The sequence below is a fragment of the Dermacentor andersoni genome, chromosome 6 (genome assembly GCF_023375885.2).
Source record: "Dermacentor andersoni chromosome 6, qqDerAnde1_hic_scaffold, whole genome shotgun sequence".
NCBI lineage: Eukaryota > Metazoa > Arthropoda > Arachnida > Ixodida > Ixodidae > Dermacentor > Dermacentor andersoni.
Window position 1 is genome coordinate 30,071,600 of NC_092819.1, and position 12,594 is coordinate 30,084,193.

The window sequence follows — 12,594 nt, forward strand, 5'->3', positions numbered from 1 at the left end:
AATGGAAAACAGATTTCGAAATTGATTTTCACACTTTAAATAACGACACTTCAGGGAGTTAGAAAAGCCTCGTTTCGAGTCCACGTAGTGGTGAACGTCGTTTCAAGTCGACGCATTATACTGTTCATGTTTGTTATAATTTTTCCCCAATTTAAGTCGTACATTATAACGTGAGTTCCCCAAAGCGATCTCTCTGGCTGGAGAGGTTTGCCATTCAACTCGCTGCCCCAGTTAAAAAGGATACGGCGTAAAATATCAAAGCATACGCAAAAGAAAGGACAGACACGCAGTATTATGCTTCTCTTAAAGATGTTGCACTCGAACCGGCTACAGTATGCACAAATGTCGCGGGTAACCTCATTTCGGGACTGCCCATTCTCTAACGGGCAGGCTGACATGATTATAACAGCTCTTACGCGGCTCTTACGATAGTTACAGGCTGCATGTGACATCTATCTAACTTCGGCTCTTTCTGCATGAAAGGACCGCGGCAAACACAAAAGCGAACACCACACTGCACTAATGAAGAACTGTTTTTTTTTTCCCTTCCTTCCTTTCTTCTTTCTTTCTTTTGTTTCGTTTCTTTTTTTTTTTTTAAGGGGATGAGGAAGGAGGGAGAGTCGAAGTGCTCCCTGCGGAAAGTCCATAGAGACTTGATAAAATGTAACGGACATACAAGCAAGTTGTGAAAAAGAAACGAAAGTAATGTAACAATTTAAGTTGGTCACATTTTTACGCAGAAAGCAACGACAAAGCAACGTGACCAATGTCGCGATCTGCGTCGGCTCGTAAACGGTTCTTGGTAGACAGTTGCAGAAATAACTTGTGCAGTATAGCGGCGCAAAAGTTTTATATTTCACGCTTACGCTGTATCACTGTTGTTTGAGCATGGGTGCTGGACAGTGCGTTAAAGAGAGAGGGAGAGAGAGAAAGACAGAAAAAAAGTAAAGGAACATAGAACAGAAATGAATAGTCCTGCACGGAACGTTGATGAGCCGTGGGAACCAGCGCCGAAACTTCCTCTGCATATAAGAGCCGTGCCATAAAAACACAGCGTTTCTAACGAGTGTAGGAAGCTGTTTTCAGGAAGTGGTTTTCAAAAGTAACATACGTTGCTTAGGGGCTTTCATAGGAACGGCATTTTGCAGTGGTCATCTTGTTGGAAACTTCTCATTTTGTATTTCAACGCCTCTTTTATTCACGGCTACGCCTTCGCAGCGCGACATGCGTAGCTACATACAAATCCGCACCGACCCGCCCACCTCTCAGTTAGGCTCGATTATTTCGTGCAACAAAAAGCATGCACACTGCGTTCTAGCAAAGCGTACACGCACACATCCTCCCATTATTGTTCAGCCCGCTTATTAAGTACACGTTACTTTTTTGGTTCAACGTAAACAGCTGCCCTTACATAAATTATCAACAGTACCACGAAGGTGTACAGTCGCGTTAGATAATGCAGGGGCAATGTTATAGAAGTGGCGGTGAACCGGTTGCCTCAATAAGAGAATAAAGGCTCCAAGAACTATATTTTCGGCCATGCCGTGGTGCTGTCGTATATTTTGTGACACGAGAGATGAAATACACGCATTTGTGCAGCCGGTAGCCTTGCGAGCTCGTTTTCGCCATTGTACTGTGCAGCGTCTCATGTCAAGGACTCTTCGTACAGGACGGCTGCATTTACAGCTCACCGATCGCGGTAGCTCTGCGGCTATGGCGTTTTGCAGCCAACTATGTTTTCGGAAGCTCAATTTATGGCCCTTATTGGTGTACATCCTTGGAGGTGAAATTCAAAGCGGCCCATGTACTGGGAGTGCGATGCGCGTGGATAGCCCCATGTGGTCAAAACTAATCCGAAGCTCGCAGCCACAGCGCCTCCCAAAGCCTAAGGAGGCGTCTCTGTGGAACGTTACATGTAATCAGTCAATCATGGTTAGATGTACTGTATGATAAGATTATATACATTTCGAAGACGCAGACGCATAACGGGAACACGCACACTGAAAGGGATATACATAGAGAAAGAGTTTAACGAAAGCAAAAGATGGGTCGGCTCTATACTATCTGCAGAACTTGCTACTTTAGGCGAGGTGGTTAAAATGATTATAAGAATTGGACAAAAAGACTTATGAACAAGAAATATTAACTAGTAATAAATAAACAAATCAAGCCCAGATGACAAAATGTCGAAGAACTTGCACTAAGGTCTGTGTACGAGCTAGTTAATTTAGGCAACGTCTTCGAACGAAACAGTGCAAAAAATGGGACACGGCGAGCGGTAGCAGACAATACCGTTGTTTCGCACTCCGCCTCCATCTAAACGCGGTCGGGAATCCTACCCCCTCGTTCTTGGTAGTAGAATGTCATATCCACAGAGCCATCACCACTAAAAGACATGTTTTTTGCCGCAATTGAACACTCACAAAAGGAAGACACATTAAAGACAACACGGGCGGCAAAAACATGTCACAAAAAACATGTCTTTTAGCAAGCACCAACTAGGCCAACAAGCAGTTCTGTTCCATCACCACTAGTACCCTTAACCGCACCGATTACATTTATTTATTCGCCAAAGCACCCTTCTGGCCAGTGGTTCTTCTTTCACTGCGTATGGAATCCATTTTAATGCGATTAGCATTCTTAGCCTATTTCAGCATCTATCTATCTATCTATCTATCTATCTATCTATCTATCTATCTATCTATCTATCTATCTATCTATCTATCTATCTATCTATCTATCTATCTATCTATCTATCCGTCTGTCCGTCTGTCCGTCTGTCCGTCTGTCCGTCTGTCCGTCCGTCTGTCCGTCCGTCCGTCCGTCCGTCCGTCCGTCCGTCCGTCTGTCTGTCTGTCTGTCTGTCTGTCTGTCTGTCTGTCTGTCTGTCTGTCTGTCTGTCTGTCTGTCTGTCTAGCCAAGCCAAGCCAAGCCTAGCCTAACCTATAGCTTAACCTAGCTACTCCGCTCTTCGCAGTGACGCAAGTTGTCTACTAGCTCGGGCAACTCGGTACGCGCTGACTTTTGTTTTGCCGAGCAAAGAACACGGGCCACTGGTTACGTGCCCGAACAGACAACTTGCACTCCAACAATTACATTAGATAAACATAAGAACATGAAAGTATATTTCCTATCGCAAAATTACGTATACGTATACGACCACTTGTACGCTATGGTCGTATTACCATAGATAATCATCCGCAAAGGGTGCGTTCTGCCAGATTTTTCCCCTCATTGCTCACGGATGACCACAGTTGACTCTGCTCTCCGCGCAGCTTCCCACGTGGGCTGCGGCAGCGGTGGCGGCGGTTCGGCGGCGACGGACGGCGGGAGCGGCGGCGGCAGCTCGTCGGCGGCCGTCAACCCGTCCTCGACCACGGCCAACCTGATACAACTGGTCGGCGGCGGAGGTGGCGCGGAGAGGGTGCACCGAGGCAGCGCCACATCGGCCGCCTCCATCATGGCCATCGCCAACAAGATCGAGACGTGAGGCACGCGCCTCGCGGCCTGCCGACGCCACGTCGCTGTGGCCGCTTTTCTCTTTAATCTGGTGAGCTCGAGAACGGACTCGCCGAAACTTGCCGCTTCAGTAGTGAACAAAAAAATTGACCGCTGCTGTGTGGTGGTAGTATTGGTATTCGAACTCAGACACCATTTTTAGCGCCAGCGGATAAGGACGAGAGGGACACGCGTAGACGCCGCGATGGCGCGTCGTGGGTTTCTACGTCTCCTTTTTTTCTTGCCCTTATCTGCTGACACTAGAATGTTATCCAAGTTTGACGACGTAAGCATGTGTCAGGCAAGCAAGGTGTATCTTAGATAACTACAAGACCCGTCGTTTTACGACGATCTACGCACGCTTACATCTGCCCTTGATATAACACGAACTGCCTGGTTTGTTAACATAGATCCTGGGCCCCCGGCCTTTACAGATGTCTTCACAGCAGGCTCTAAAAGTCATATATCGTGCTTCTTAAAATCGACAGGCTTGCGTGACCGACTGTGACAGAAGGCCGGCGTAGCTCTCTCTTTCCTAATTTATATTTCCATGGCTATGTCCTCTTTCTTCTCACGCGACGGCAAATGTTTAAACCGCGCTACTTTTCATTTTACTCTCGCTCCAAGCCCCGCGGGAGTTGCGTAACAAGAAATGATGCTAACAATGCTGACACTTCAACTGCAACCCATTCTTCGCAAGAACGCTGCGAGCGTCGTCGAAGACCCTGCATTCAATGTAAAACGGCTCTTGCAACGACGCAGGATCATGCGACGCGCCGGTCCGGAAACTGTTAAGGCGGTGACCGCTAGATCGTCGGTATACATCCGTCGCGAAAGTGTAAAGGTCGCCTCTCGTTGCCAGGTGTAGACTCAGTGCAACCGCGAAACTCGTAGACGAATCTCGTAGACACGCAGCTTCCCCGCGATTAATTTCTACCCCGAGCTCCGCCAGTGTTCGCGTGAGCAAGAAAACACGAAGGACAGGGTATAGAAGCAGAGGCCGACTTGGTTTCTCCCGTCAATGAGGAAGAGGGGAAATCTCGCTAAATCGAGCTGCCATTGTCGCTCGGTCCGGAAACCAAATAAGAACGGCGTCACGGGAATACAGGGCGGGCGAGTGTCCAGGACGAGTTTAGCGTCGAATGTCCTCGAGTTTCCGAGCGTCAACAGAGGTGCGCTTTTGTATACGCCCGGCGAGCTATATAGCAACACCCCCGCCCCCGTAGCTATGGCGTCGCGCGCTCCTGAGCTCGAGCTCACGGGTTCGGTGCTGGCCACGGCGGCAGCATTTCGACGGGGGCGAAATGCAAGAACACTCCTGTACTGTATGTATTTAGATTTAGGTCCACGTCACAGAACTGCAGGTATCAAAAATTATTCCAGACGCCCCCCCCCTCCCCCCCCCCACCCCCCCACTGAGGTGTGCCTCTTAATCATACCGTGGTGTTGTCACGTAAACCCCAGAATAAACCCCAGAATTTAACTTTAGTTTTCTTTTTAGCGGTGCGCTTTCCTACGCGTAGTGCCAGGTACGAACATTCTTGGCCTGCGTAAGCACCCACGCCGCAGCGCCCCCGCGTGGGCACTTCAGCTCCTTCAGCAACCTGCCTGCGCTATCCGTGTCGGTTTCCCAAATGGCCGCGGCGGCTATGCTATTAAATAAACAGGACCAAGCTGTCTTTTATATCCGTGGCCTCTATACTAGTGTGCCCGTGGCCCGCAGCTGCGGTTTTCTGTAAAAGCATGTAGGCCCATTCGATCCACCCTGCGCTTCGTTAACTAGTTCCCGCCAGTTCAGTGCCAGTTCTTATTCGTGCAGAACACGGCACCACCGCCGCGATCCCCTGTACTACCGGTATAAGCGCAGAGAATTCTGTGAACTCGTCCTGCACGAAGTTCGCTCTGTGTGAAACGAATGGCGACGCGCAGATGCCGCCATGTTGAACTGCTGGTGAAATGGATAGAAGAACAGCGGCGCCCGGAAAGCCAGTTCAGAAAGCGCATGCGAATCGAGTGGACCTCGCATCGCATTGGATGCGCCGACGCACACTCGTTCCGGCAAACAGTTCTCGCGGGCTTGCATGTTCGCGACGTCACCACAGCTGCCCTTCTGGTCTCCTATCTGGCGGCAGCTTCCGCCGATGTCGCTTTGCACGGCTGCACGGCCGATTGCGGCGGCCGACATCGGAACCAACTTAGGCCTGTCGCCATCGTGTCTCGAATCTTGTTTCCCAGCAGCTTACGCGGAAAAGTTGCGTGCACTGTTTTTCGTTCGAGGCAACGCTTTGCCCGGAAACGACCGTTTCACTGGTTGAGCACAGATCCCAGCGGTGGACCCCAGCCCAATGCAGTTTTGATGTATATATTTAGGCGTTCGTCCTATCGACAGATGGTGTAAAGATAAGCGGCCTATGCTTCTAAGACTGCAATATTTTTTAGGTCGGACTTTCTAAGCGCAGCTAAAGATTCTGCAAATTGGCTTAGCCACGAGCACTCTTATTTCCGCAACACAGGCAGTCGGTCTCCGGCCCGTAGCAGTAGTCACATTGTAACGTAACTTACAAGTTTAAAAAAACCGCGTTCTGAGGAGCACCCATTTATTCGCTGGCCATCTGTGTGTTTTGCGATTGTAAAGATTGTCCTATCCGTATTTGTCGAATCTGTTTGGGAGCGTATGTGTGCTTATAAACGCTATACGCCTAAATGTTGAATTTAGCATAATGGAAATATCACTTTTTAACGAATATAATGCATATTTTGCCACTTTTGCTTCTTTGCAAAGCCTTTCGCTAACGATAGGAGAAATTGAAAGCATATTTAGCGCCAGCAAACAAGCACAGAAGGGAGACGACACCACAATGCGCTAACTTCAACAACATTATTTTCAGAAAACAACCACCTATTTAACCCGTCGTCGTGTCGTCTCCCTTCTGTCCTTGTTCGCTGCACTCTTAGAAAAGTTTACACCCTTTGAGTCGTATCTTGCCACACAACGATAAACATTATCTGTCTTGTCCGCATTTCCTTTCTTTAACGCTGCGAGCCCGATACTTCCCAGTAACGAACGGCATGCGCGTTATCAGCATGCCATATCATTCCCGACAGGAAACTAGCGGGCGCGGCGTTTTCAAGAAAAGAAACGCAAGCAAGGCAGATGACGATTATTGTTGTGTAGCAGAGATACACCCCAAAGGGTGTAAACATTTTTTAGAGTGTGGCGCTAAATATGCTTTCAATGTCAGTTTACCAACATGCCCAACAAATGGCAATGCTGATAGAAGAAAAGTTTGCACACGCACCCATTTCAGGGCGTATCAAGGCCGCCTTCGTTTATATAACGCTTAAACATTTGAATAGGAGAGAGCTTTTAAGGTTCTCAACTTAAACTAAAAGCACAACTCTTAGCGTGCGTGAATTATCGCATTAGCTAACTTAATCCGCATGCTTCACCGCGTATGCCAGTGCATGTTAAAAAAATTATGGGGTTTAATGTGGCAAAACCACTTTCTGATTATGAGGCACGCCGTAGTGGAGGACTCCGGAGATTTCGACCACCTGGGGATCTTTAACGTGCACCTAAATCTAAGTCCACGGGTGTTTTCGCATTTCGCCTCCACCGAAATGTGGCCGCCATGGCCGGGATTCGATCCCGCGACCTCGTGCTCAGCAGCCTAACACCATAGCCACTGAGCAACCACGGCGGGTGCCAGTGCATGTTTGTATGTACTCCAACAAAGTGCAGGCTGAGATAACGGGCTTTTTCTCGAGCCCCGCCCGATCTCGGAGCTATAAGCATGTAGAGCATTCACAAGTAATTTCGCAAATGCTATAGCACAGCCATTTATGGCTATGCGTAAAAAATTAAGAAAAAACTTTCATGTGTGTATTCAAGTGCTCACGTTTCTTACTCCTTCCATTCTCTGCCCCTCCTTCTCCCTCTCCCATTTTGCAGGTGCAAGTTGCGACTCTTTAGAAACACAGACTCGTTAATGAATGGTGCAGAAATGTGGTGGTGTGCTTGTTGTGCTGGTGTGTACATAATGCGAGGAGTGAGTGCTGGTGAAAAACTGTGGATACGCCACGTTGTGCCCTGAGGAAGCATCGCATCACGGCAAACGACAGGACTGAGCAAGCCAACGGGCGGGAAGGGAAGATGGCGGACGCGCCCCGTGAGAAGAACGGGAGGACCACCACATCGTTGTTTCGTCTTTCTTTTTTTAATTCGTGCTCATGTCTATGTCTTTCTTTCTTTTTTATTATTGATTTCCTTTCTGTGTCTCATCCCGTTTCTTCGGCGTATCGTGCCACAGTTGACATCGATTTGCAATTATACGTTGTTTTTCTTCGCGCACCTTTTTTTACAAGACATGAGGGCGGCTTCCGAAGTGGGGACCTTACTTAACTGTCTTTTAGACAGAATGAGCTTGTACCCTCTGTACTTTAAGCTCCAGTCTATATATTATGGCCGCGGGCGTTTCCGAGCCCTCAGAGAACGTGTTGCCATTAATTGATCATCAAAAGGCTCAAGAACTTCGATTACTTTCTCCATAGGACTACTATACCGTCACAGAAACTCATTTGACAGAAGAGGAACGAACGCCAATAGCTACTCATTGCTCATTCCCACATAGCGTTAAAAAAAAACGTAAGGCTTGCCGGAAGCTCCAGCAGACTTTTTCAAAGGCTACCTTCAATAGTTACCCCAAATGTAACCCAGACAAAAATTGTCTTGAACTGATGACGACGTTTCTAGGGTTGTGTTCCAATTCCGGCCATCATTGAAGACAGTCTACATTGACTAATAAGAAGACAGCTTTGAGTCCAAGTAATGGGACCGTCTGGAAGACGTCTGGAAAACGTGACGCCAGTTCGCATTGACAAGAAAATGCTAAGAAAATTACATATTATTTCTGTATTTTAACAGCTTGTTCTCACGATCCTGTGAAAAAAACAACGTCGCTTTCATTAAGCGTTTAAGAAACCGTGACTACGTTTTCCTGTACGTAGACAACGTTCCCTTCGAGTTTCCAAGTCTTCTGCTCAGCCTCCATCTTGTTTAGACAGAAAAGTAAAGCCTGCATAGTTTTTTTTATGTGATTATTCAATGCCGTATTTGCAAAGTTGTCTCTTTTGCTGGCTTCGTTAGAATTCGAACGAGACTTAAGATGGCCGCTGTCCGCAAAGCTGTCAATTTAGCCGTCTATGGCGATTATTGGAACACAGCCCAGGATGGATGAAATATTAAAGAAACAAAAGGCGGGTGAACAAGTGCTGACCTCAAGCGGGGAAACGCGGCAGCTTACACGAACGTAACGGATAGATTTTCGGCTTTGTATTGCCGAGACTGATTTGTTTCGCGAGTTGGTGACGTCATCGTTACAGGGCCTTTCTTGGCGGATGCGCCGAAGTGATTTCACAGACTGCTAACTTATTTGTTGGAACGGTCCCGACAGCGTATCAGTAGTTGCTGTCCCCGATATCACGCTCATCGAGGACGTACGATACCGGACGTGCTGTTCCGTGGCCCACTATAATATCCTAGGCCGCGATAGGGAGTGGTTGTACGAGTGGGTACAGACAATACTTAAATTTGTCGCTGAGTACTATGCGACCGTGCTGTGAGAACGATAGGGAAATGTGATAGAGCACAGAAGTTCTTACGGTTGTCTACCCTTTCGACGCCCTGCTTAAACAGCACAAATTATTTTGACACAAAAAATCTCCTCTTGTGTAAATAACTACTTCCGCTCGTTATGTAGTTTCAAGCCAACAAACCTCTAAGTATTTTCCATGGAAGACAAAAAAAAAACATAAGGATAGATACGTGAAGTATGGCAGGCTCTAGTAAAAGGCATGCTTCTTGATTTTTTCTTTGCTTTTTCTTTTTCTTTGAGCAAGGATTGTCAAGCCCGAAGTGAGATAAATGCGTAACTCCAAGCTTGTATTTCTCTATATAGTCTTCTTTTTCTTCGTCACGTGACGAGAGTGATCACCTTCGATTAGCGGCAAGGACCAGAGTTTGTCTCGAAACAAAGCCATAACTGCATGTTCCAAAATGTTGCTCAACGGATGCACGGACCTTCGGAAATCGCTTTATTTGTGTTGCTTACTTTTTGTTTTCCCCCTCCTCCAATCGTCAGTTCAACTCTGTTCGAAAGTATAACACAAGTACCTCGTGAAAACCGCCACTTAAAAGCATCTTCAAAAAGGAATTGAGCCAAATATGACGTCATTTTGAAAAGCATGGCTACTTTCTTTTCCATGAAATTACATGTTCTTACAGAACGACATACAAAGTGTCTACTACGAAATTGCTGCCTGCAAAAATGGTCTTGCATCCAGAGCTCTCCCAGAGTCGACGAATGCGGTCCTAAGTCTTGTGCGTTCAAATTGAGTGCAGACTACGTGCCTCCTCGTATATAGAAAAGGCAAACGTTACTATTTTCAGGACTGTGAGGTAAACCAAAAACCCAGCGATATGCGCGTAAGAATTCGGGTATTTAGCAACAGGCCTCGAAAACATGTGATAATGAAACAAAACCTGGTATTGTATCATTGCTTTTTTTTTTCATTTCACGTAACAAAAACTGCATAATCACAACCAAGCTGCGCCAAATGTATATTGCTCAGTTTAGTAAGCTCTTTTCACTTACATATCGTTATAGCACCCTCAACTGTGACAAGTTTATCTTCGCGTATACCTTATTTTTGCCTTCTGATAGCAAGCTCTTACGAAAACGCGGCGACGTTTTGTGAGAGGTCAGTCAACCGTCTCGATGGGGGCGCAGACGTGACACGTTTGATAGCAAACGAAATATTAACGTGTCATTGTACGTAATTCGTGGGCAAAATACGCGTTTGCACAGATCTCGCAATCTTTCGCTTACTTTACGCATATAGTTTCGTACTACAATCACTATAGGGATCTTTGGCACGGCATTCGTTCATTTCCGTGGGAATGATCGGAATGATGGTTAGCACGCGGATATGCTTAACCTTTGTACTTGTGGCTCAAGTCGTTCTTCTGACTCGATTAATTGCGTGGGCACGTGATCAGCGCAATTTTTTTCGTTATTGTTGAATCACTTTTCGAAATCTCAAGGCCGTTCGAAGCCAGAAGGATGAAGCTTGCGCAAATCCAAGCACTAACCGTCATTCTCATGCTGGCAGAAGCGCCACGTTCGCGGCTCCCGCAGACACTAGCGCCATAGTTCCCTCTAGCGAGTTTTGTAGTAAACTCGCTTCTCTAAACATGGCCTCCGAGATTTGGCGGCACGGCGCTCTGCCCGATCTCGGAGGCTATGAGTTAACTCATAAAACGGGCCGCAACGCAAGGACGACCGCACTGTGTAGCAGAAGAGAACAAAAAGCTCGAAGCATACGCACGGTTTCTTACTCTTCTGGTAACATAGTTTAGAAGTGCATCCACAGGCGCATCCGAACGAAGGCTGCGTGTAAGGCAGCGTCATTGCTCTATGATAGCACCGTCATTTTACTTGCTTACGCGCGGAATCGCTGCGAAAGCACTTCAGAGCTCCGAAAATGGCTTACAAACGGCATCCAAAAAGTGGTGGCTGTTTCACACCTTTCTGACCTCGGCGCTTTCACGAGAAGTGGCCTTCACCTTTCATTTCTTTAAATGGCGTTAGAAATTATAAGGCTTCGCACGATTCGTATCATTCAACGTAGCAAACCTTGAAATTCCGTCATTTTGAAGACGGTGATGTGCTTCGCTGAGAGCAGCGCAAAGGACCAAGAATTTCTTATATGTCTCCTTGTAGAGAATTTCATGTGCTTAAAGTCATCAAAAAGGAAGTTTTAGGATGTTCACACAGGAGAACGTCATTTTTCTTGCACATGCCTTAAGAAGTTTGTACTTAAGCCAAAAAGAAAAAAGAAGCACTGCACTCGGAAGTCACGTATCAACGATTGTGTAATTAAGCAAAACGTTGCATTTACGTAACGAGCAAAAAACAAAAACAGAAAGAAAGTGTATAAAGCGTTGGGCGTGTTCGCTTAATCTGTGCTCTCCGCAGATACGTTGTGTATACAATGTCACAAGCTCGTCTAATACATTCACACATACCGTATATATATATATATATATATATGTATATCTACCAGAGTACACATACACACACATCAGCGGGTCCCAAGTGTCACTATGGTGCCTTTTTTCTAAATTTAACTAATGCAGTTTTACCCTGTCTATACCTCGATAGAAGCCATCAATGTATTCTCACCACGTAGTCATTTCACTTGTTGAAGTAGAGGCTTTCTCGCATACGGAAGAATACCTCGAACACAGTCGCACTCGGAGACGTGGGAATAAAGCCTGACGAAGTGAAAAGTTATTTCTTCGGCCAAGGATGTAAAGGAAATATTAGCTAAACATCGTTACCTTTTCTATCCATAGCAAGAGGTAAATATGTGCGCGCAATGAAAACTGTTCTTACCCGCCTAAGACTTGTTCCTGCGCGCACATTCAACAGAACGTGCACACTCTTCATGGGCGAAGCTGAGTGGAAGTATTTCATTTACCAAGTGATGAGATGCTCGCTTGAAGTGATTGCTGGACCACTGAAAGCAGCAGGTGCCATCTAGCCAGCGCTTGGCGCAAGTTCAGGATCTTGCACTGTCTTTTATGTTGGCCCTGTAAGGGAGAGCACGTCGCCAAGGTCTAGCCTTCGGCGTAAGGCAGTCGATACAGTTTTGACTTTTTATCGTTGAATCGCATTGGTCATTGACACTGACACTCAAAACACAATTAAGCCCAATCGCGAAACTAAGCAGCATTTCGCTTCATCGTTCGGACTGTACGCGAGAGGCGTCAAGCTCGCGCGATCCAGAACGCAGCGATATAAAAAAAAAAAAGAATGAAAGAAGAAAATGCATAGCAGCCGAGAGGTACATGAAGTACCTACCCTAAGAATGCGAACGCATTAACAGTGTAAAAGGAGCACTGGGGCTGCTACGCTGCAAGCAAGTGATGCGGCATCTAAAGCGTACTGTATTATCGCGCTCAGTTTCCCATATTGTCCCACAGAATCATTTAGCAGTACGACATAACGGCTCAAAACTGTAGTTACCAGTGTG

General features: G+C 46.6%; 1 protein-coding gene across 3 annotated transcripts in view; it reads left to right on the forward strand.

The window, feature by feature from the left end:
- The window catches only part of LOC126521459 (potassium voltage-gated channel protein Shaw-like), a 239,735-nt gene extending 227,887 nt beyond the window's left edge, over positions 1–11,848 (forward strand). For 2 of the 3 annotated variants that reach the window (XM_050170162.3, XM_050170163.3), the window contains 2 exons: positions 3,276–3,550; positions 7,451–11,848. In XM_050170162.3, the coding sequence (XP_050026119.2) occupies positions 3,276–3,490 (215 nt within the window). In that variant the 3' untranslated portion in view covers positions 3,491–3,550; positions 7,451–11,848. Of the gene's footprint in view, positions 1–3,275; positions 3,551–7,450 lie in introns of those variants that run through there. The other variant, XM_050170164.3, reaches the window with a different exon arrangement.
- Positions 11,849–12,594: the final 746 nt, after the last annotated feature.